Raw genomic sequence first — 26,661 nt, forward strand, 5'->3', positions numbered from 1 at the left:
CTCTCTGAGCATTAGGTTATGGGTTTGAATCCCACTGCAGCATGTAAATGAAAAAGTAGATTTTATCACTCAGTGTGTGTGTGTGCACGCGCGCAGATCACCTTTCTTAGTGCTTGAAAACAATCTATATTTAGTTTCTAGAGCAAAGGAGGGGGGGGGGAACCCATCTAACTTTTAAGCAAATTATAATTACCCAGAAATTATATTCCTGTTGAATCCTGTATCCAAGTATAAGCTAACCAAGTTTCCATGCAGAGTATCTTCATGACTGCATGAACTCCTTTGCTGATTTAGTAATAAAATCTTTCCAATTTGGAATGACATCTGTGGAAGAGATGTCATAAAGATGCTTCACGTGCAAACTTTGTTTGATTACACTTGGATAAAGGATTAAAGAAGAATATAATTTTTTGGCAAGTATAGGCAAAAAAAAAAAAAAAAAGCGATTCTCTTCTGTATTTCTTTGTTGTTGAAATGGGCTCAATTCTGCCTTTGACTTTGATTCCATCAACCAGTTATCCAACAGAACTCTTCAACCTGCATTTTTACATTATTCGAAACTGCTGACACAGTCTGCAGAACCAAAGAGTTAGACGTAACTCAGCATATGGCACTCATGATCTATGTGAGAATATGAAGGAGTTTTTGCTTTGTCCAACAACTCCTTCACATCCTCCCTCATGGGAGGATGTGTAAATTGAAGAGGGGGAGGATAGCAAACAAATCAGGTTATGCAGAAAGAATGATAGACCTATTGTCTGAGTTTGATGGAAAGAAGAATTTGTATAATGCTGATGGGTTGCAAATAAATTGTTTTGATGTTAGTGTCTATAGAGAGCTTTATTCACCAAGCATGTTGAAGCACTTCAGGAAAATTTAAACAATTAGGGTGGATGCAGGTGATTGTGTGAAGGCACCCATGAGGCAAGTGAGTGGGAAAATGACAAAGTGCATAATCTAGTCTAGTCTCAAGCAAAAATATTGAACTGCATAGTCAGTTCAGAAAGTAAAGGTAGTTGGTGGCTTAAAGAGATGCTGCAGTTTCTATATACTAATGCCAGAAATATCAGGAACAAGATGGAGGAGTTTATGGCATTGGTAATTTTTCAGTAAGCTTGAAATTCAGCAAACACTAATACCTATAATGAGACTTGGCTAATAGCAGATGATGTAGTTACAGGGATAGAATGTGAAGGGTTTAATATTTTTAGAGAAGATAGGATGGGAGGGAAGAGGGGTACTACTGATGATAGCAGATGCATCGCAGCCACAAAATAGGAGATAGGTGGGAGGGTGGCTATTCATGTGAAGCATTCTGGTGTGGGATCAAGATCAATAAGACAAAATATACAGTTGCTTGCTTCTATAGGCCAGTGTGTTCTGGGGATGATCTGGAAGACACACAAATGAGCAAATTAGGTTGAATGATTATTATTATTGGGAACTTCATCTATGGAGATTCAGATTGAAAGAAATATCACACAGCAGGAAAGAAATGGAATTTATACACCTGAGAGGGAGCATGTGATGGAGGGGACTAGGAGGTGCAAGAGCATTTGATCTGATGGATTCTATTACCTCTGGTTATAGGATCAAAATTGCTATCTATAACCAAGGGGTGGCCACATTACCTATAATTGGGAAAGTGACCATACAGTCTTGATTTGGGAGAATGTAAAATATGGGGAATATTCTATCAAGAAGGGGGTATACGAGGTGTGACAATTTAATTCCCAGTTTCACTCATGTGGTGATTTGGTTGGAATCACGTGAGTAATCGTCTTTGTACATGTTTTACCTAATGTGCGTAAACCTCAAGCCAATAGAGCCATTTGCTAGTTGGCTATTGCAAAAACAATAGAGATCTGCATGTAAACTTGGAGCAGCATGTTAACATCAAATTTTGTGGGAAAATCGGCAAAACTGCTACTGAAACATTGGAGCTGTTGAAAGTGACATATGGTGTGGATGCTCTGAAAAACTCAAATGTCTTTGAGTGGCATAAAAGAATCAAAGATGGGCGAGAAGATGTGAAAAACGACCCCAGAAGTGGGCAGCCAGAAACAAAAATGATGGACCCAAATGTGAACAGAGTGGGAGATTTGGTACGGTGTGACAGATGATTAATGGCTGATGAATTGCAAATGAATCAAGAAACAGTTATGGTAATTTTAAATTGAAGATTTGGGTATGCGAAATTTGTGCCTCAGATCTTGATGGACGAACAGAAGCAGCACATAAGCACATGTTTCCGAGAGTAATTACGAGTGATGAAACCTGGTGCCTCCAGTATGATCTCGAAACAAAACGGCAGAGCATGCAGTGGAAAATTCCAAGTTCACCACGTCCAAAAAAAAAAGAACGCATGTCACATTCACAGTTCAAGACCATGCTGGTGTGTTTCTTTGATCACAAGGGGATAGTTCACTACGAATTCATTGAACAGGGACAAACGGTCAACCAACAATGCTATTTAGAGGTGCTGAAAAGATTACGAGATTCTGTTCAGAGAAAAAGACATGAATTGTGGCCTGACAAGTGGATCAATCGTCAAGATAATGCACCATGACATAGTGCATGCATCGTGAGAGAGTTTCTGGCCAAAAAATCGATTACCAAATTAGGTCATTCTGCTTATTCACCCGACTTAGCACCCTGTGATTTCTGGCTGTTTCCAAAATTAAAGATTGCGCTAAAAGGACGAAGATTTTCTGACATCGCTGATATCCAGCATAATGTGATAAAGGAACTCGAGTATTCTGGAAAAAGAGTTCCAGGCCTGTTTCCAAAAAATGGGAACACCATCTAAACCAATGTATAAATCCACAAGGGACTACTTCGAATGCGACAGTAGCTACTAATGTATAGTTCCGAACGCAAGTTTTTTACATGTGCATTCTAGGAATTAAATTGTCACACCTCATATGTGGACTACAAGGCAGATGATTATGACAAACTTAAGAGGAAGCTTAAAGCTGTGCTATGGCATAAAACACTGCAAAGGAAGAGCGTTAGTAGTGCATGGGAAATGGTTAAGGGGCATCTATAGGAAGCAATATTAAATTGTAGCAATGCCTCTGATCAGACTCTTAAATTGAAGACTCAGTTCTTCTAGAGTTCCAAGGGAGTGGAAAGAGGACAAAATAATTCCTTTACGTAAGGGAGGTTCTAAGACTGCAGTAGCAAATTATAGACCAACAAGTATCTCAAAAGTGGTGGTAACAAGTACTTGAAAAATTGGTCAAAAAGAGAAATCAAGAATGGGTGGATGAAGGGCAACAATGGCTTTGAGAAAGGTCCATCATGCCATTGTAATTTACTAACTTTTCATAATAGTGAAAGCTGAGTTGTATAAAGTAAGTGGCTGTACAATGATTGCTAGGATCACTACTGTTTCATTTGTACATAAATGATATAGGAAATAACTTGAAAGGAAATATTCAGTTTGCTAATGATGCAAAATTTGGTAGAGTAATAGTTAACCAAGGTGATGTGGAGAGTTTGCATGATGATTTTAATAGGCTGTCAGTATGGGCAAAAAATAATGCTTGTCAGTTTAAAACCTGTTCTTTACATCACACAAAAACCTGGCATGGATGCAAATTTAAAGAAGCCTGTGAAATTTTGATTAACTTTCCTAATCTTAATAATAACGGTGGCATAAAAATCCCAAGAATTTGGATGGCACACATTCAGTCCACTTAGTTCTTGAAGTTTTCCAGCAAACCCTGACTTTAGGACCCTAAGCAGTTATTTCTGCTTTTATTGGCCACCATCCATATTGTTTGGTTTAATTATATGTATACTTATATGAGTAACTTTGTGAACATGTTACTTTCTAGCTTAATTCGTTTTTGTAATCAAATAGATAATATTAATAACAGGACTCTAGCATTGATGAGCTTCTGTAGCTCAGTCGGTACAGATGAAGCCCTTTGGTTGGAAAGACATGGGTTTGATTCCTTTCGATGACATGAGGAACCTTTATCTGACCTCTTTCAACTAAAGTTGAGTTAACCAGTCTCATACGGAGGTGGAGGGTTTTTCTCTCGCTAACTTGGGTGTTTCATCCCTCAAAGCAGGCAAACTGGTCCCGTGAACACACACACACACACACACACACACACACACACACACGGCTACAGTCATAAAATATACTACGGCCAGGAAGGCAACGGGAAACCACCTTGTTCATAATCATCTCCTTAGTACGGTAGCATATAGCTACCCCCACCAGCCATATAGCTGAGGGAATAGGATAGGATAGTATTGATCTAGTAAGTTTTTTTTTTTTTTACCAAAGGTCAGGCCAGTAGTTTTAACAGTTGGACTGAATCAATGTAACTTGAGCATACCATGTAGATTGTAGTGCAGCTTGTTTCTATGTAACATGTGTATACTCCAGGTGATGACTTTAATGTGAAGGACGAAATGTCAAGTGATTATTTTGGTTTATATTAAACTGAACTTTTTACTCTACTGCGGTAGTTGTTTCCATAATTTTTATAATGAATTCTGATCACTGTATAACCGTGAAGGAAAGGATTCAAAATCACTATTCTTCCTTGTTCTTTATAGATAGGCAGCTAATCAGGAATGCTACTGTACAAAATGATTTGAATAAGGCTGAATGTATTAGCAAATCGTAATCACTGTTAATTCAATGGTAGTAAGTATAAAATTATGCACTTTGGTGTGAGGAAATATATTCAGCGGCATATTATCCTGTCTTGTCGGATGTCATCTTTCTCCAGGAGATCAATATCATGTGTCCCCATGTCCTATTCTGTGCCTCTGCTACATTCCTTGTATGCGAGATAGGTCCAGTCTTCTATATTTTTCATTCACTCCAGTCTTTGCTTTCCTCTCCTTCTCTTTCCCTCAATATTATATAGATGGGATTATGCTTGCAAAAACTGATGAAAGCTAGAGATGTTGGTGTTATAGAATATGAAGTTCAAAATTCACATAGCAGAAATTGCAAATACAACTCGTAGGATAATTTGCAATATTGAAATGAACATTGATGTGTAAGGATAATAGTCATTTTGCCTCTTTACAAGGCTTTGATATGACTATCCCTGACTACTGAGCACAGATGTAATCTCCTTAGTTCCGAGGGAATAAAGAATCTGTTAAAAAGCTGAAAAGAAGAGTTACAATGATGATATATCAGGATTGTAGAATCTGTATTATGAGGACAGGTTGAAGATGTGAACTGTATACACTGGTAGACAGGAGAAAGAGGGCTAGTATGATCGTGGTCCATGAACTTCTGAAAGGATGTTGTATTGGTTGATAAAATTTTTCATTACATGGAGGGAGAGGACAAGGGACATTTGTTGAAGTTTGTTTCTGGTTAAGAAAATGACTACTTGTGGAGCAGTGAGTGGAACGGTTTGCTTGTCAAAGTGCCAAGTGCACCTGGTTAGAATGATTTTAGAGAAAGTATGACAGCTGGTGTGGGTGATATATAGCTTACATTGATGAGTCCTTGACTCCCTTTAGGTTTCTGATGATAATGATCTTTAAAAATAAAGTTTTAAAATCTTTTAAAGATTTTAAAACTTCTGCCTGAAATGCAATACAGAAGTTTTAAAATCTTTAAGAAAAATCTAAACATGTTATGGATTAGCCATCTACTTCCATTCTATACTTGGAAGACAACTTTTTCATTGGTGTGTTTAGTCTTCTGAAGTAATTCTTTCACATTCTTTGAACAGAAACCAGGATCTTACACTTCATGACATCTGCAAGTCTTATTCATTGTATAACATACAAGACCTTGAAACTCACAAAATAAGTTTCTTTTCCTCTTACTTTATCTCTGCTACTGCTGTATCATGGAAGTCTTCCCCGTTTATGTGTTTCCTGTGTTTCCCAAGGAATACAATATACAGACATTTTAAATCAAATGTAAATGAATTTTTTCCTTTCCCAAACTACTCATACATGGTACTAATTACAAATACTTTTGTAAAGTCCAAAAACATTACCACATCATCTCCCCCCCCCCCTTATCCATTACTTATCCTTTATAAAACCATGTCGACTGTCAGAAAAATTTATCATCCTAGTTCTGTTTTCTTTTCCCAAGTAATCACCAGTAACTTCATCAAAACTGCCAAAACTGATCCCCCCCTCCATTCGGGGGGGGGGGGGGCAAAATCCCCCCCCCCCAGACAAAAAATCCTCCAGGTCAAGAGTATAGTCATCTTTTGTGAATTTCCTAAAAATGTGCTGATGTATATTATCTGGTCCCAAGCCTCATAAGCATCTGCTTTGTTCATTCACTTTTAGTCCCTGTAGCATTTGTCTCCTTTCTCAGTATTGCATAGCATCAGTCCCATCAGTATGATATATACTGATGAAATGCTCATTAAATAATTCTACCACATCTCTACAGTGTCACTTCATCACTTTCCATTACTGTTATTCTTCAGTGATTGTTGCTGTTATTTGTTACTTAAAATCCCTTCTTTGGCCTGGCTGGCCAGTCTTTCATAGAGCCAAAAGGCTTCATTTCAGCAAATGCAAAATTATATAAATCAAGTAGATTTTAAATCCAGCATTATTCCAAAGCCAAATACAGAAACTAAAAGTTTCATATGAACTTGCTGGCATTTATGAGTTGCCTTAGCCAGACCTTATAGGAGACATGATCACTTTGCCAGAGCATCCATATATTCACCTCCTATTGGTCCATTTTGATAAGGTTTCACTGGCCTGACAGCTATTTCAAATTGATTGGTTCTCCTCAGAGACCAGGCAGAAAACCTTAAGAGAATAAAAACTTTCATTCAGTACTAAGAAACTCAAAGTGTCAGAGAGGTGTATTTTTCGTAAGTGAACTCTCGGCCGATGCATAAAGTATTTACTAAAATAAAGAGCCAAAAGGCTTCATATGGATGCTTGGGCAAAGCGATCATGTCTTCTATAAGGTCTGGCTAAGACAACTTATAAATGCTGCAAATGTATTCCAGTAAGCTCTCTAGTCAAATTTCATATGGAACTTTTATCGTTTCTGTATTCAGCTTTGAAATAATGCTGGATTTAATATCTAATTGATTTATATAATTTTGCATCACTGAAATTAAGCCTTTTGGCTCTTTATTTTAGTAAATACTTTACACACTGACCAAGAGTTCGCTTATGAAAAATACATTTCTCCAACACTTAGTTTCTTAGTACCGAACGAAGAGTTTTTGATCTTTTAAGGTTTCTGCCTAGTCTCTGAGGAGAACCAATCAGTTTGAAACAGCTGTCAGGCCAGTGAAACCTTATCATAATGGACCAATAAGAGGCGAATATTATGGACGCTTGGGCAAAGTGATCATGTCTCCTATAAGGTCCAGCCAGGGCAACTCATAAATGCAGTGAGTGTATTTCAGTAAGCTCTCTGGTCAAATTTCGTATGAAACTTTTATAGTTTCTGTATTTGGTTTTGAAATAATGCTGGATTTAATATCCACTTGATTTATATAATTTCACTTTTCTTATTCTTGTCACTTTTCTAGTCTGGGTTTTATGTTCCATTTCTTTCTTATTATCCGGTTTTGCCATTCACCCATTTCACTCCTTTGTTTGCCTAACGCTAAGTATTTGTGGTACATTGCTAGTATTATCAAATGTGCCCTAACCACATTTTGTGAGTTCTCTCGGATCAATCCTTACATGTAACGGTTGGTGTTCTTTCTCGAGTCTTTCCTGTCGATGCTGGTGTCCCTCAGTGCCCTGTCGTTTCGCCTACCTCTTCCTGATTTATATAAATAACGTGCTCTCATCAACTGCAAACCCTATTCATAGTTTTGCTTATAACACATGCCGCTCATCCTACTCATATTATAAGCCTTGCAGTGCTTCACTATTTTTTCATTTTATTTTAATCCTTTTTCTGCATCCATCAATTACTATTTCTGGTGAGGTTACATAAAATAAATGATGCATGGTTATTATTGTTTGATATATAATTATATTTGATGTATAACTGTTGGAAGTTTTTCCACTTGATTATACTGCAAATTAAAGATACCAAGAAATTATGTATAGCCATTCCTTGAGTTACGTCCTCTTGAAGATATGTCCGTGATCCCATAAGGGAATAAATAACATTTTCGGCTATACTTTCGAACAAGGTGCATGCGAGCTTAAGGTAAAGCATGCACAGTGGCAACAGCGCTTTCAGCAGCAACCTCCCTCGGCAGTCGGCACGTGTCTTCAACAGTTCATCTGTTGATTTTGTGTTTGAGAAATGGGTTATTTGTGTATTTATCGTTAAATATTTCTCAATGTTTTGTGCAACATGATCCCTACACACACAATCCAAAAACCTAGTGAAGAATCACAGAAAAAGAGGCGAGCAATTGATCTTGAAACGAAGTTGCAAAATGAAGCTGGTAAGCCTGTCAGTGTGATCACACATGACTTCGGATGGTCTCATTCTACAATGATGACCATTTTCAAAAATAAGAATAAAAGGATCTGCTTCCGTTAAATCGACGATAGTGACGAAGCAATGACAAGGTCCTATTGGTGATATGGAAAAGCTACTTGCATCATGAATAGATGACTTGAACCAAAAGCGCATACCCCTTAGCTCTGTGACCATAACTGCTGAAGCACTAAGTCTCTTCAACATATTGAAGGAGAAAGCAGAACCCAATTATGACTATAAAGTCAGGTTGGTTCATGAGAGTCAAGCAGCGTTTTGCGCTGCATAATGTGAAAATGTATGGTAATCTGCAAGTGCTGAGAAGGCTTCCAAAGAGTTTGTGGAAAAATTGAATAAAATTATTATTCAGGAAAATTATTTGCCACAGCAAATGTTTAATATAGATAGGACGTCCTTGTTTCAGAAAAAAATGCCTGAGCAGACATTTATACAGAAAAAGCTAAAATCTATTTCAAAGCTCTTAATGCCCGTATTATGATTCATAACAGAATCGTAATACGAGCATTAAGAAGGGCATTAATGTTACGAAACTGAAACCATTTGTTATATGGCACAGTGAGAATCCACGAATCTTCAAAAACATTAGGAAGCATACTCCCAGGTCATTATCGGAGCAATAAGAAGTCGTGAAAAAAAAAAATTTGTTTGAGGATGCCTTAATCAACTGTTATGCGAATGAAATAAAAAGCTATTGTGTGAAAGAAAATGCAGAATTTAAAATTTTATTAATTCTAGATAATGCTCCAGGTCTATGTCTTATATCAGTGATCTTCACCAAGGTCATTTTTCTCCCTCCAAACACTACTTCATTCATCCAACTGATGGATCAGGGGGTTCTTGCAGTGTTTATGGCTTATTATCTATGGAGAACTTTTTCACAAGCCATTTCTGCTACTGAAGGAAATTACCACACTCATGCAATTTTGGAAAACATTTAATATTTATTGTGGTATTAAAAATATTTCTGTGGCTTGGGACGAAGTGCCCTCTCAATGTATGAGTGGCATATGGAAAAAGATATTAAAAAGGTTTGTGGATGATTTTGGAAGTTTTTAATAGTGGGCCTAGCAAATAATCTGAATCTCGAAGTGAATGATGACAACATAATCCAACTCATAGAAAGTTTCTCTTCATCGAGTTCACCTTGAACTTGGTGAAGACAAATGAAGAAATGGTTGAACTGGAGGAACAACTGTTGCAGAAGAGGAAAAACGAGAAAAGGAAGAGGGAAAAGAGAAACAGGAAGAGGTTTATTAAGGTCTCTTCAGTGAGAACCAGACCCAGATGTAATACCAAGGTTGAAGTAATGTAGAAGTCATATTTTCATATAGTCCTGAAAATAGTTCAAGCACAAACGTGTTTGCTTACACTTGGATAAAGGATTAAACCAAGTATATAATTTCTGTATCTTTAATTTGATGTATTATTATTATTATTTTACTAATATAATTGTTTTACATAGCATGGAACTTTTCCAGCACCTATTAACCATGTTATGCAATTACTGTACTGCTTTTCAAATTTACATTGCTGACCTGGTTGGCCAAGTGAATTGCATTTCTACTCTTTATCCAACAAAGTGTGGGCTCAAATTCCAGTGTAGTGGTATGTTATCGATCATCTTTAAGTGCTAGATATTTTTTATTCTCATGGTCTGAGAATGTTGTTTTGCTTATTTGGAAGCCTTTTATTTTATTATGTTTGCAAATTCTATGTTTTGGTTTCCACAGGAGGATTCTTGGATTATCTTTAGCTCACATATAGTATTAAAAAAAATAAATAAATACAAGTGGTTTGCAACCTTTTATAAATAGGATTCACATTAAAAGGTATGTATTAATTGGTTAAGTAATCTTATATTTGCATGTGTATTGCAAGAAAAATCCTGTAAAGAAATGTGATTTGTATAAACTGAGCTCATTGTTATTTTGTTTTATTTTAGATAAAACTGAACTTGAAACAGCACAGCACTATTTAGAACAAGCAGCACAGAATAATTTGGTAAGTTCAGTATTCAAGTTTTTTTTAATACATATGTATATATATATGTCTGCCTTATCTTTAGAGATGTTGCATTTATTCCATTAGAATGAGAGGTAGAAGCATAGTAGGGTAGAATATTGCCCAACAACAATGGCAGGGGACCAGATCGCTTAACTGCTATGAGCAAGAGGCAAACTTAGTGACTAAATTTGGCATTATTTTACTGCTGAAGGACAAGGTGAAAGTGGCTGGATGGAGTTCTTCTGAAAGGAGACTTGGATAAGGATATCTCATGGTCTGAATTACCAAGAGGCTGACACCTGTAGTGTATTTATGATGTGAACTGGTTAGCATGTTTACACCAGGTTGAGAAGAAACTTCTCATACTGACGTTGACGGTATGGTAAGATAGGTGTTTTCTTCTACTTCCTTTTTGATATTTGGCAGATGTGCCACATATCATGATGGGGTTTTTGATCTGAAGGAATGTGTTTAAGGATATATTATAAACCAATAATTTAGGAGAATCCTATATTTAATTAAATTACTAAAAGATGTAAATATGTGAACTGGCAGAATGATTGGAATATATAAGGGAGAATAAGAATAGGTATGAATAATTTTGATTAGAAGCAAGTGGATTGCTAATAATTTGCATTTGTAGTATTATGTGAATCTAGTCAGTTGCTGGGGTGAAGTGAATTAATATGATCATATAACCATTAGACATGTACACATTTAAGGTGAGCATAATTAAAAAATAAATAAATAAATAAATAAAAAACTTTAGAGGAGAGGGAAAGAGATTTGTTTTTGAAATTTAAATAACCAATAATAAACCGTAGCTGTATATTGGTAGCTTAGTAAATAGCTATAGTGAGGAATTTATCCAGTAGTGTTAACTGGGTAATTCATCTAGGCCTGCCAGGAATATGCATGACTTGATAAAGCAGCAATTCTTTTGCAGTTTGTTATGCTTGTTGTATTTATTTCTATTTTTCACAATTAGATATCTTTCTCTTTAAAATATCTTTATCAGATGAGAAACTGCTTTTTGAATAAAATATGATTGTGATAATCAAGAGTTATCCACCTGTTTGAGATTCTGCTTTCATCGCAAGTTTTTTGTCAGTGGTTCTGCTGTAATATCAATCATGTGCTAGCATTTTAGTGAAGATCACATCACCAGTCACAAATCTCTTCTTGTAACACATAGAATGATTAATTTTTATTATAGAAATTGATTGAGCATAGATTGCAATTAAACAAAATTAGCACAGACATCTAATGTGAATATAGCAATGCATGAAATAGTTATAATCCAGTAATAAATTTTCTAGGATCCACAGTAGTTATTCATTCATGCTTGGAAGTGTCATCCTCATCACTTTCTTTTTCCTCTAATGACCTGTGATGGTTTACTTCAGTTTCCTCCTCGAGATCATTTCCATTATAGTATTGAATTTGATCATCAATGGATGCAAATGTTTCATAGTTTCTGATGTGATTCATGTCTAACGAGACATACATCATTTTCATTATCGGCCATATCTTCCACATCCATGACGCTTAAAACTACAGCGAACAACAGTTTTGACTGGTCTTGTTGCTTATTCCTTCCCAACAATAAACTGCATTGCTTGTAAAAGAAAGAAAACAAAAGGAGATGGACTAGGAATGTATCAAAAAAAAAATAAACCTCATTGAAATGAGAAAACAGTTGATTGCAGGAGGGAATAGAGGAACTATTGAAATAATAATAAGGCAATAATGATAAATGCAGGGTGGCCATAAAATAACTTTCCCTCTTTGGAGGCATCTGTAGCTAAAACCAATAAACGGAATGAGACCAAATTTTATATTGAGACTTTTGAAGGCATGAGGAGATGATTTCCCCGAAAAAAAGATTTAGTACAAAAACTCGCCAACAGGGGAAATTTTGGTGCTGGCAGAGCCGAAAGCAGTCAAATATTTGCAGTAAACGCAGGTGAAAAGATTATGCAAATTTTACAGTGCGTTTTTTTACCTTAAACAGTGCAATGCCGTAGTGGCCCTTTGGGAATTTAGAAGGCTTCATAACCTGCGTACAGGTCCTAAGTCAGCTGTAGCACTGAAAGGTATGATTAAGAAGTTTGAAGAAACTGGATCAATAGGAGTTAGAGCTGGCAGAGGACGGAAAGCAGTGCAAGAAGACACAGTAACAGACGTTGCTACTGCAGTGCAATTTGTTGTATACAAGAAAGGTCAGCACATTGAAAATCGTGTATGTGGTCCAGGGGACCCTGATTCTGATGAATAAAACATTATTTCCTGCAAGTTCAATCACTACATTAATTTCTGTGTGTCTCGCAAGTTGTTTTAATTTAATTATTATTATTATCATCATTCTAACGCACCACATATCCAGCTGGAATGAGTGACACGGCTGTCGCTTACACTGTCGAAATGTTATTATTCCATTTTATCTGCCTTTAATATAATTATCCGCTTGTTTTCAGCTCCGCCAGATTTTCAATATAAAATTTGGTCTCATTCCGTTTATTGGTTTTAGGTACAGATGCCTCCAAAGAGGGAAAGTTATTTTATCGCCACCCTGTTTAAAAGAAGATATTAAGAGATGATATGATCCAAAAAATCATTGATGAAAATAAACCTCAGAATTCTAAAAAAAGAAATGATCTTTCATATGGAAGAAAGAATATTATAACTCTTGAAGATCAAAATGGCAGAAAATTATTTAGAAAAAAGAACTCACAAAAGAAGCAAAAAATTTCTGCATGAATTTGTATAAAAGTGAAAATAGATAGAAAGAAAATTTCAGAATCAACAGAAAAAAAAAAAAAAATGGGTTAGTTATGGCAATACCTCTGATTTTCTCCCATTACAAATCTTTGAAATTGATAAAGCATTAAAACTTTATTGAAGCTTTATTGTTTTTCATTTGTTTTAAAATGAAAAACAATAAAGCTGCTAGAGAGGATGGTTTAATAATAGAGATGATTAAAGAAGGTGGGGATATTCGAAAACAAGAATTGAAAATCTTCTTCAGTCAATGCATCAAAAAAGGAGAAACACCCTAAATATGGAATAATGCAAACATTATTTTACTACATAAGGAAGTAAATTAAAACTAGAAAACTATAGGCCTGTAGTTGATATTAATGGAATTAAACAACCTAACATTTGCTGATGATATTCTTATTGTTGAAAACAATACGAAAGATTTAAATGAAATGATAAAAGATCTAACAACTAAATCCATAGAAATTGGATTAGACATTAATTTTGAGAAAACCAAAAAGGATACGATGAAAGACACAACATTATTAAGGTAAACAATAAAGAATTGAAATAGTAGATGAGTATGTATCCTTAGTAAAATTGTTAACAATGAAGGAACAAAGGTCATGGAAGAAGTGAAAAGAAGAATAGGAATGGAATAGGCAGCTTTTGGAAAATTGAAGAGATTTTTAAAGAGCAAAATGAAACCTGAGAAGAGATTCAGACTGTTCAATGTGTATTGTCTGTTATGACATATGGAGCAGAAACTTGGCCAATCAAAAAGGAAATAATACATAAAATGCAAAAAAAAAACAGAAAGAAGAATGGAAAGATGTCTGCTAAACAAATGAAGAAATAAGAGTTAAAACGAAAACAATTTTTAGATATTGGAGAAAACATACTTCAAAATAAATGGAAATAGGCAGGACACGTTACAAGACTCAAGGACAATAGATGGACTAAAGTTATACTGGAGTGGCAGCCATATGGAGGCAAAAGATCAGCTGGAAGACTTGAAAGATGGTGAGATAAGGTAAACAGTTGGAACTCTGGCACCAATAACATCAAGACAGAAACAAGATGGAGAGAATTGGGAGACACCTATAGCCAGAAGTGGCTATAAAAAGGGTTAAAGGAAAGAAGAAAACTTGTAAAAGATTTGCACTGACTTCCTTAGTGATTTTCAAGAGCCAGTAAAATTTTTCTTGATTTCTCTTGTAATTTCACATCCCAACTCATAAGCCAATACCTAAAAAAAAATTCAGATATGATCTATGCATGTTAGTTCATGTGGTACTGAACTGGTAAACTCTCCATTTCTAATCCCTTTAAAGCTTTGAGGCCTGGCCTTTTCCAATAACTAACAGCTTTCATTTACTAATTCAACATATTTGAACAGCATAACACTTTTGTGGTCTTACTTTCAATTCAAACCCATATAGTATGTTTATAATACAGGGAATCATCTGATATGGAATGATAAAATAGTCTTGTTTTGTCAGTACTACAGTGTCATCCACTGAATTTTTGAATCAATATGTAATTTTTCTGACACTATGTGGGAGAAGTTACTGGCTGACTCAATTATAAATGTCATTCTGTCTCCCAAATCAATCGAAAAATTCTTGTTATATTCTCATTTTGTTTTTGTTCTTCCAATAAAATAGCTACCCTGATTTATCATTTGATCAATTAACTGGAATCTACTGTATATGGAAAACTGTAAAAAAAAATAAAAATAAAAATGCCCCTTACCTTTGATTACCTTGATGGACCTGTGATTTCAGTCAGGATTTCTCCATGATTGCAGGTCGTTGAGTCCAGCTTTTCCTGTCTTGGGCCTTTCTTCTCTGTTTTCTTCCACTTTCTTAATCCTTTGGTCTTCCAGGTTTCCTTTTGGTATCTCTCAGATACCAAAGATGTCAGCAAGTAGAAGAAGAAAAAATTGCTCTTACCTGGCCCAAACATGTTTAGAAGAGATGCAGAATGTTCAGAGTGGAGAGAATCATTAGATATTCTGGTAAAGAAGTGGACAGTTTGTGAAAGATTGTTGCTGACAGCAGAAATCTCATATCCCTGCCAGCTTGATCTTTGGAGTTGGAGAAAGGAAGACATTCTGAGTTGTGAATATTGAACTTCTTAAAGATAACCTCACTGTTTGGATATTTGGACTGTAGGTGATCAAGCTTCAAGTGGAAAAGGTGTGTGTTCGATAGAATTTGGAGAGAAATAGAATCTGCAAATGAATGTAATTGAATGAGCAAAGACATTGGAGCCATAAAGGAGCAGGTTTATGGTCTGACATTATATAGCACATGATTCAAAGATGCCCTTGTGATGGAAGGCATTGTGCAAAGGAATTGTAGTTAGGAAAGTTGATGTGTAAAGGTGGTAGTAAAGTTTGAGATCCTGTTAAGAATAGTAATTAGGTTTGAATGTCAGTGAGCAGTGGTGCACATCATATAAATGTGTTGTGACTGCAAATGTTGAAGAGGATATTAATCTTTTGAGGTGTTTTTTTTTTTTTTTTATTTTTTTGGGGGAAATTTTTTTTTTATTTACAATACTAACAGATATTCTTACATTGTGTTTCATAGCTAAATGAATGGGGACATTTAGTGGAAGTAAAGATCTGCAATGAGACCCCGGTTTCCAGTTCATTGCTTTGCCTCAAGAGTATCCACTGCACTCCACTATACTTAGACTCCCTCCATTCATGACCTGCCAGAATAAGCTGTTATAGGATTATTCTCCAGCTGATCAAAAGATCACCATCCAATAATATAATACAAAACACTGTATATATATATGTATTACTAACATTACACATCATACATGAAAAGATAATGTGAAAAAGAAATTCATATTTATTTACAGGTATAACAATTCATGCTTTGATAACAAAAAAGCATCAATATGATTGCTTTATGGTAGCCTAGTGCAATCGATACGATTGCTTCACAGTAGCCTAGCCTGTACACTAATGAATGAATCATTATAAAATTTTTATTTCATGCTAATTAAACTACTTAACAAATTAATAATAATTAATTTTATGCAGCTATGTTTAAATACTGTATCTTTACATTTGTTTACATTTCTCTCTACTGCAAATAGCCATGTATGAGTGGTTGTGTGCATAAGTTTTGATAAATTTTAACTTTTTTAAAATAGATTTGTGTATATTTTACGGTAGTAAATGATAAAATAGACTCGCATCTACATATATTTTATGTATTCATGACTTAACTTTTTCTTAATGTTTTCTATATTTCTAGGCTACGGGGTTCATCTAAGAGTTTTTTTTTTTTTTTTTTGAATTATCAAAATCTCTAAAAATTTCCAATATATTTATTTAAAAAAAAAAAAAACTGCGTATAAGTGGAACAGTGCAGTTCAAACCTGCATTCTTCAAGGGTCAACTGTATATTGTACAAGGAAGGTAAGCTTTACCTTCCCTTCCTTGTATAATGCAGTGCTAATATTAACCTAATCTTGGATCCTTATCCTGGTTATAACTATATACACAGGCACTCCACTTTTTTTGTGGTTGAATGTTATTTTTCCCAAATTTATTGTTTAGCAACCATTTCAGGGGTGATGTTAAGTCCCTGGAACATTCCCTTAAGGTCGTTGTGATATGCCAGAGTTTGAGTGGTTTACCAACATTGAGTTTGTAATTCCTCATATACACCTTGTTCAGTCACTGCTAACTTTACTCACTCAAGCTTGGTATTATTATTAGTCAGTAGGGTGAAAATTCCTGTTTTAACTATTCTCTGTAGGTGGTTACTTGCATACTATTTCTGTTAACTAGTATCATTCTTCCTCATGCTTGTTATATCAAAAGGACTGTTTCCCTTCTCTTTCATATGTTTTTTTGGTCTAATTGACAAAGTGTCGTGCAGTGCTATGTACTGTGCTTGCACTTTCCTTACCAATAGTGTCACTATCTATCTTTGCTCTTTATACTCATGTAACTGATATTTATTTCTCACCTTATTGTCTTCATAATACCATTTAATTATGTTATTCTATATATTATATTTTTATATGTTATTCTATGGCTACTATCTAAATGTCAAATACATGAAGAATGTATTTGACTATGCACCTTTTTAATACAAAGAGAATCATTATTCAGTTTATTGAACATAACATTTTATTCCTTATTTTATTATATGAAAGAAAAAGCTAAGCTATTTTTTGCAATGGAGCAAACCCTTTTTTTTAACATCTAGGCTTAAACAGTTGAATTTAATAAGGTTTAAAAAGGATATTAATTAACATACCTGTATCTTGAAGGTAAGGATGGCAAAAACTTGAATAAATATGTGATTGGAGATGAGATGGTATGTAATTTAAAAGTCGTGGGTATAAGATAGTCACCATCATTCTATGAGATTCCATTTCACCTACATTTTCTGTTGACCCTCCCCCTCATCTATGCCACACATTTTCTAAGTACCATATTTGCTGGCGTATAAGATGCATTTTTTCCTTTGAAAATAGGTCTAAAAAATAGGGTGTCTTATACGCCGATACTCAGTTTTTTATTATTTTCATTTCTGGAAATTTTCTCTGTTCTGAGTTACTCGATTTCTTTATTGCTTCCTTGCGATGTGTGTGAGAGCATTCCATTATTGCATGCAAGCTACGTGTGATTGCATATGTTAAAGAACATGGAAACAGGGCTGCAGAGAGGCATTTCAGACCATCCCCAACTGAGAAAATGATAAGAACTTGGCGGAAACATAACCTATGAAGTGGAACTGCAAAATGGCCAGAACTTGAGGCAGAACTGAATACTTGGATTTTAGACCACAGAAAAGCAGGACTTTCAGTGTCTACAAAAATGATTATTCATCAAGCGAAAATGATAGCCGCTAACAAAGGGATCGCCAACTTTACTGGATCAACATCATGGTGTTCAAGATTCATGAAAAGAAACCAGCTATGTATGTGGACTAAAACAAAAATATCACAAATGATGCCAGCTGAATATGAAGAAAAAATGATTGAATTTCATTGATTCGTCATTAACGCAAGGAAACGAGAAAATTTTGAACTTGCACAAATAGGAAACATGGACGAGGTTCTGCTGACTTTTGATGTGCCCCCAAACAAAACTGTAGATTCCAAGGGCACTAAAAGTGTTACTATTAAAACTTCCGGGCACGAAAAAACTCACTACACGGATGGGACAAAATTGCTGCCACTATTGATTTTTAAAAGGAAGATGCTACCCAAAGAAAAACTGCTTAAAGGAGCGTTTGTACATGTTCACGCAAAAGGCTGGATAGATGGAGGAGTGCCATGCTAGTATGGGATCAGTTTCATTCTCACAGAACAGACTGTTACAAATTAACTCAGGGAATTGAAAACTCAGTTAGCTGTAATTCCAGGAGGTCTAACTAGTCAACTTCAACCTTTAGATGTCTGTATTAATAAACCATTTAAGGGATTTATGAAGGAGAAGTGGAACAGCTGGATGCAGTCTTCAGATTTTGAGGTTATGCCATCAGGAAGAAGGAAGAGGCCTAGCATTTTGCAAGTTTGTGAGTGGGTCAAAGCTTCATGGGTTGCTGTGAAAACTGAGACAGTGGTTAAATCATTTAAGAAGTGTAGAATTAGTAATGCACTGGATAGTACAGAGGACAATTTGTTGTATGAGGACTCAGATTCTGATTTAGAAGAGGTTTCAAGTGTCTCTTCATTTAGCTCTGGAGATGAATTTCTGGGTTTTGATGATTAAAAGGTGGGTACCTAATCTAACTCTTTCCTAGTTAGATTAGGTATTTGTTGAAAATAGACCTACTTATTACTTTATATTTGAAATACTGTAAATTCATTACGGTATTCAGTGATAAAGTTTTTTTCCTAAAAAATGTGTACAAAAAAGTGAGCGCGTCCTATACGCCGGCAAATTACAGTAATTCATAAATAAATAAATAACAACTGAAATATAATCCTGATCTAATGATTTGTTAATTTTGGGATTATAAGGAATCCAGAAGACTGTCACCTGTTCATTGAAGGTCTCTAGTATATTACTCAAACTATTACTTAACCAAATAAAATAAGTAGTTAACACTTATTTTATTTGGTTAAGTGTTAACTAATTTTATTAACTACTGTTAATATAGGACTGATTAAAACCAACCAACCACTGTTTGGTTTTAATCAGTCCTATATTAACAGTAATTACCACTTCATTATAAATCAGTGGCACTACCTTGGATGCAGTTGATAATTTAGTTACCTTTCATCAAATTCCTGATAGATACCCTCTGTGGTAGGGGTGTACAGGATATTATGATAGCACTGCATGAGAAAGTTTCATCATTGCTAACTTCCATTCAACAGTTTTCCCCCAAATTAATCTCTGTCAAAACTCCAACATTATTAGATCTTATATTTCTGTTTTCTCAAGCACTTTTTACTGTATCAATCCGCCTAAATTTTGGTTTTCCTCTGGGTCAAAGAACGTTTGTTTTGGTAATCATTCCTCGCCCATTCTGTTTAAGTGACCATATGACCTGAAATTAGTTCTGTGAACACATTCCTGGATGCTAACAATGTCAAGTTCTTTCCTAATATCATCATTATTAATGTGATGCTGCCATTGAAGAGGGGGAGCTATCTGTTCCCCCCTCTCCTAATCTTTCTCGGAACTCATATTTGTGGTCTTCAGTCTTTGATCAAGTGTTTTATTTCTAACCCAGCTCTTAGATCCATATGTTAAAATTGGTTTGAACACTGTATACAAGACAGTTTAGTGTTTTGACTAATTTCTCTCTTATTCCATGTAAATTTATTCAGCTGACTTTTTTACATACCAGCTTTACTAATTGTGTTGTCATTATTTAATTTGTCATCATTAATCAAAACTGTGCCTAAATATCTGAAATGTTTTACTTGTTCTATAGGTTCTCCATTCAGAATACAGTTGATATTTTTAATGTTTCAGCCATTTCCTTTTTTTTTTTTTTCATACCAAATTTATTACAACAGTCATTCAGTTTAGTCAGGGAATCTTGCTTGCTTGTATTGGATTTATTTAGAAGTATAACATCATTTGCATAGAGTAAAGAGCTGAAATTAACATCAGCAACTTTAATATCAAGTTTAATACCACTTCCTTCATAATGTAATCCATATAAACAATATGGAGATAGTGTGCACCCTTGTTGCATATCTGATTTAACATCCTCCTTTACTTCCTTCATTTCTAACTGCTGACTTCCAGCTCAATTAGAGTATGTGTTTCTCAATATAATTTTCCATTTATCCCATATAATTGTAATGTTTTGAACATCTTTCCTCCTGTTATGTCTTTTCCAGATCTGCGAAACTTAAATACAGATCCTTATTATATTCCCAAGATTTCTCAGCTGTTTGTCTGAAAGTGAAAATCTTCCTTCCTCCCTGCCTTTTTATATGGAACATTCCATGTATTGTTTCTTCTCTCCCTCCTAAGAAACCAATAGCTGAATAACATAGACAGTGGCAAGAATTCTGAAAAGACATGGAATTTCATTTCCTACCATAGTATGAATAGAACATTTATATAACTTTCCTAAAAGATTACTATCCAGTCTCATATGGAAATTGCATTGCTTATCAATCCTTGATTCTTAATTTTACAAATGCTGGCCAGAGAACAAATGGGATTTAGACATAATGTGTTTGGTTATTTTAGTGTATTGTAAACAATCAGTTAACTTTGAAATCCTTCCCTTCCCATTGCATATATATATATATATATATATATGCAATGTATATATGCAATGTATATATATATATATATGCATATATATATATGCATATATATATATATATATATATATATATATATATATATATATATATATGCAATGGGAAGGCCATTCTGATATATATATATATCAGAATGGCTATCAGAATCAGATATGGTAAGTGGGGTCGAGTGCAACGGATATACTATTTTTAGGAATGACAGAAGACACAGGAGAGGAGGAGGAGTGCTACTAATGATATCAGATGACTTAAGTCCAGTTAGGGTAAAAATACAAGAAAACAATGAGGGTAACAATGTTCCATGTAGCGATGAGTTTGAGTCTATTTGGTGTGAAGTGGAGGTTAACAAACTGAAGAGGCAAGGGATCTTGGTGTATTGATGGATAAGAATTTAAAGTTCAAAGGCCACAGCAAAAGTTGCAAATACAACTCAGATGATAATTGGTATGTTGAAGCGAACCTTGACATGTAAGGATAAAGAATTAATTTTGCCTCTTTATAAGGCTTTGATAAGACCACACTTGGATTACTGTGCGCAGATTTGGTCTCCTGGGTTCCAAGGGGATAAAGAAGCTGTGGAAAGGGTGCAAAGAAGAGTTACAAAGATTACATCCGGATTATATTATGAGGACAGATTGCGAGTATGTGGGATTGCAGAGTCTGGTTAACAGGAGAAAGAGGGGTGATATGATAGAAGTCTAAACTTTTGAATGGTGTATATATATTATTTCTGGGAAAATTCCCATGTTACTCCTCTTTATAAACTATTATGATTACAGCTATTTTGCCTGCTTCAGTTTAGGAGTATGGTGTTATGGCATTTTGAATGGTGTTATAGCATTTCAACTGATGAAATTTTTTGTTATATGGAAGGTGGGGAGAGAACACAGGGGCATCCATGGAAGTTAAGGTTGTTCTCAGTCAAGAAAGGGTTAAGAGCTAGGTTTTTCTCCCAGAGAGCAGTGAGTGAGTGGAATAATTTGCCCTTATGGGTAGTGAGTGCATCTAGTGTGAATGAATTCAAGGGTAGGTATTCTGGGTTGGGTAATTTACAGCTTCCCTCGATGAATCCTTGACTCCCTGGAGGTCTTAAATGATAATAATAATAATATGTATATATATGGAGCCACCAACTAGGGGATTATGGGCAGACTGAAGAAGTGGCTTGTCGTGCTGTCATAGAAACAGGAATTTGATTGTAAGGAGGTAATTTTTACTTAGGAATTATCCCTTTTGCAGTGGAGGATTATATAACAGGACCAAGAATAAATGGGATAGTTTTGAACTAACACTAAATTAAGTGGGAATTGTATAAGAAACAAAGTTATGAAGAGTATTAAAAGTAGTTAGCTAGGTGGACCAATGGAAATCCCTATTGATTTGTTATGTGGCTAGTAGGAGGAATGCTTATGGGAGAATGAACTTGTTGGATCAAAATTGTAATAAGGTGGGGGCATAGTACAAGTAGTACTAGTTGAGTAGATGCCCTCACACACCCCAGTTGTTATGTCTAAATTTTCATGTGGCAAAGCTTAGATTGGTTGCTCTTTTAACATAAATCTTTCTTTTATTTTAAGATTATGAAACAGTGTTCCGGAATGAATGCTTCATTATGAATGCTGCCCACCAAACAGTGATCAGCATTAATAGTGAAGAATTTATGGAGACACAACAAATGAGTTAGAATAATTACTTTACTTATCATTAAGAAAGTAACATTCAATGTTTCAACCTCTGTATTGGATTATCATCAGGAAAACATAGATATGTACATGACACTACACAAAAGTAAGATGAATCGAAATGTTAATTGTATACCTTAGCCTTACCTCTGGTGGGGAAAAAAAAAACAACAGAACTACATTAAACAATTTCTAAAGTCCTCTCATATTAAGATTTTCTTCTGTTTGGGGTTGTTCTGGATGCTATAAATCCATCATTCTTGAATGATGGATTAATTATTCCAAGAATTTGAATGACCCATCTTCAACCTGTATAGTAGGTTTCCAGGGGTTTAGCATACTTTCTTGAAGTAATTAAAAGGTAATGCCATAGTCACTCTTGGTCTCCTGATGGAAGACTGAAATAATGTCTGCTCTCTGGAGCACTGTTTCATCAAGCATTCCTGAAAGACTAACCTCCAACTGTTCAAAAGGAACTCAGTAGATTTCTTCACAATCATACCTGCAGGATACTATAGTTTCTGCAAGGAAGAAAGGTGATTGTTTTGTTAAACACAGGTCAGGTGGCCAAGTGAAGAACGGTTTCATTCTTCTGAATGTCTTGTTGGTTTTTTTATTGCCATGTGGACCACTAGTATATTGGAGGATTTAAGTATTGAAAAAGTTTCTGGATTATTTGTTAATTCACCCATGGTGCTAATACATTGGTTCCTTTTGTGAATGGGGCTGATACATGAATAATACTTGAATTGTAAGTTAAAACTGTATTAATAGAAATGCTCTTAAAGTGAAAAAGTATGATTTAAAATCTAAAAATGTTTGTTTTGTGATAGTCTTAACCTTTATTTTAGATATTCAGTATTATTTTTTCATGTAAAATATAATTTTTAGTCATGTGAAGTATTTCCAGACAGTAATACTTGCCCAGTTTCCATAGGGGACACCTATGGAAGCTGGGCAAGCGTGTGGTTAGCAGGGGTGTTAGAGCTGGGTTCTTTACTTTTAGAGTGGTCAGTGAGTGGAATAAGCTGCCAGAGTCTGTTGTGGGTGAGCGAGTTCAAGGCAAGGTATAATAGATACCGTGAGAATGTCGTATAGTTGTGTGGACATGATGTTTAGGGCCTCCCTCAATGAGTCTAAGGACTCCCTGGAGTCGCCCGAAATAATAATAATAACTCCATTTTTTTTTATTGCATTCCACCCTTCCTTTTGTTGGGAAGCTAAAGTAATAACATGTTTAATGCTTAGAAGGATAGGCATTCACTTGGCATCGGCACATGAGACAGCTGCACTTAGTAAGCCAGGATCCTTAGACATACTACAGGATTAATTGGAGGCTTATCAGGCTATCTTTAATTAACCTTGAATACTAATGATGAGAATGCAGGATTTGTCCATGTTTCTCCATCTCCCCAATTATTCACTGCCTAAATTGCTCTTCACCTAACCTTTTCATATTCATTTAATCTCTCCTGAGTATTTCTATAACCAATTCATCTCCACATCCTGCTGCATTTCTCCAGTGTAATGATGGGACAGGTCTTTCCAACTATTGCTCATCCACTGTCTATTAAAAATGGAACTAAAGAAGATAATTTCTTAAAAATATATATTGATACATATAAAAAAAGTAGGACTTCATACTTTATATTATAAAGTAAAAAGTAGGTCTTTATATTATCCAGTGTTACTAACACATTCAAATGTGTGTTAGCTACTTACCTGGTGTTAGTTTATCCACTATTACTCACTTGCTCCTAATAATGACATTGATATAGGGACATTGCTCATTATTTCTGCCTCAAGTTTCTTAAAAGGTTTTTATATCCATTAAACCTCTAGACATGCATTTTCCTTAAGTTTCATTTGCTTAAAAAAAATAATAAAAAAAAATTTGCAACATGCTTTTGTCATTAAGACCCATCATTTAGGAACTGTTCATTAATATTGTTATTTACATTTTTTTAAAAGTATTTTATTATAATCTTCTGATATCTCACTTTTTTTTTTTTTTTTTAAATCACAGCCAGATTTCCTTCAGTCATTGGCTAATGTCCTTCAGCATGGTGCGAATAGTCCTGTGGCTCGAATGGCTGCAGGTTTGCAGATTAAGAATGCTCTTACATCAAAAGATCCTGACATCAGGGTTCAATATCAGCAACGATGGTTATCATTCCTTGATGAAATTCGTAATTATATCAAACAGAGGGTGAGTATTGATAGTATTTATAAATTCTAAATGTTAAATCTTAATTATATTATATACCAATTTATATGAATTGGGAACTAACCTAAAGACTTAAAAATATTATTTATATATGCAGTTGTCTACCTAAACTCAGAGACAGGAAAAGCCATCCTTCACCTTAAATGGTTTACTAAAGTCATGCATTAAAATTTGAGTATTTGATTTATAATCTTCTGGCACTATAAACCTCTCAGGCTTTTGACTGTAAATTCAACTTTCTTCCATTTTGTGTTGATAGAATATGATAACCTTCTATTCAGTTTTTCCTTACATAATTATTTTGATATTATTAGCACACAGCCTCCATATAGCTGATTTGTTATCTACACATAATCCTGCTGGTCTTTGAGGTTTTGGAGTATCAGAGAAATACTGAATTGTATCAGTCTTTTCACGTTGGAATCTTTCCTATAATTCACGATTTGCACCATTGTTTGCTCTGATTATTCCTTTCCCTTTACAGCTATTATAAACAATGAAATTTGCACATTAAGATCTTGATCGTAATACTCCTGCAACCTTACTAGTTTGTTTCTCTCAATGAGATATAAGGAGAAGATATGAAATTAGTTTCTTTGCATTTGAAGACTTATTTCAAAACAATGATGTTGGAGTGAGAGACAGGAAAGTGGCTTTTGCAAGGCAAAGAACATTACATTGTTATGAGTAATGCACTAAAGGATTTGTTTCAAGGAGAAAAATAATTATCGATTTAGGCTATGCATATTGAAATAGTTGTCATAAGTGCAAAAACTAGTGTGATGAATCATTTAACCTCCCTATCGGCCTAGGTGGATGAAATAGCCAGACCACCCCAGCATTTTTCATTGATCAAAACTTCATTGCCATTCTACCTTTTATCATGTAATTACCCTCCTCTGCTGTTAATCCTTTAACGGCGATTTTAGAGCCATTAGCTAATTATCTGTGGTGGAGCGACCTTTGTGTCATCTGTCTTTACTTGTACTGTTACTTGGAATTTCCTTTACTATCTTACGATATTTGACCTTTTTCTGCAATATTTATCTATTGTCTCTTCCCAAAAATAAAAATAATTTTCACATGTGTGAAAGTAATCAATCCTAAAATGACCACAGATCAACCTTTGCAATGAATATTTAGTATCAGTAAATTTGTTGTCTTTTATTCTTCAAATCTGTGCAACGGAACAAGACTTCATTTCTTACTGTATAGAAGCAATTTTTTTTTTGCGAATTTTTCAAATGTTTGCATTGAAAACGTCAAATATTTATATTATATTTTTAATTAACATTTATTGAAATAAATATGCCCTTTTGCTTTCTTTCCTTGCAAACCCGTATGGATCATCACATTTCAGTTTTAGGACATACATTTTTTTTTTTTTTAATGAAAATCAAATATTGTTAAACTGCATTACTCAGTATCTGATTGAGTCATTTTTAGTATCCAAAAATTTATAGCCAATGATATTTTAGCAGGGACGCTTCACCTTTGACTTTTGCTTAAAATTATTATTATTATTATTATTATTACGGGCAACTCCAGGGAGTCATTAGACTCATCGAGGGAGGCCCCAAATCATTTTCATCACAACTATTCGACATTCATACAGTATCTATCATACCTCGCCTTAAACTCATTCACTGTCACAGCATCCACCACAGACTCAGGGAGCGCATTCCACTCATTCACTACTCTAAAAGTAAAGAACCCAGCTCTAACACCTTTACTAACCACACTTTTGCCCAGTTTCC

General features: G+C 34.8%; 1 protein-coding gene across 2 annotated transcripts in view; it reads left to right on the forward strand.

Annotated features, from left to right (window-relative positions):
- Fs(2)Ket (Importin subunit beta Fs(2)Ket) overlaps window positions 1-26,661 on the forward strand; it is a 302,779-nt gene that overhangs the window by 14,752 nt on the left and 261,366 nt on the right. For both annotated transcript variants that reach the window (XM_090405664.1, XM_090405665.1), the window contains exons 2-3: window positions 10,395-10,453; window positions 24,704-24,886. In XM_090405664.1, coding sequence (XP_090261790.1) covers window positions 10,395-10,453; window positions 24,704-24,886 — 242 coding nt within the window. The remainder of the gene's footprint in view (window positions 1-10,394; window positions 10,454-24,703; window positions 24,887-26,661) is intronic.

Source organism: Typopeltis vanoorti, chromosome 15 (genome assembly GCF_054136105.1).
Source record: "Typopeltis vanoorti isolate ZY-2024b chromosome 15, IOZ_Tvanoo_1.0, whole genome shotgun sequence".
NCBI lineage: Eukaryota > Metazoa > Arthropoda > Arachnida > Uropygi > Thelyphonidae > Typopeltis > Typopeltis vanoorti.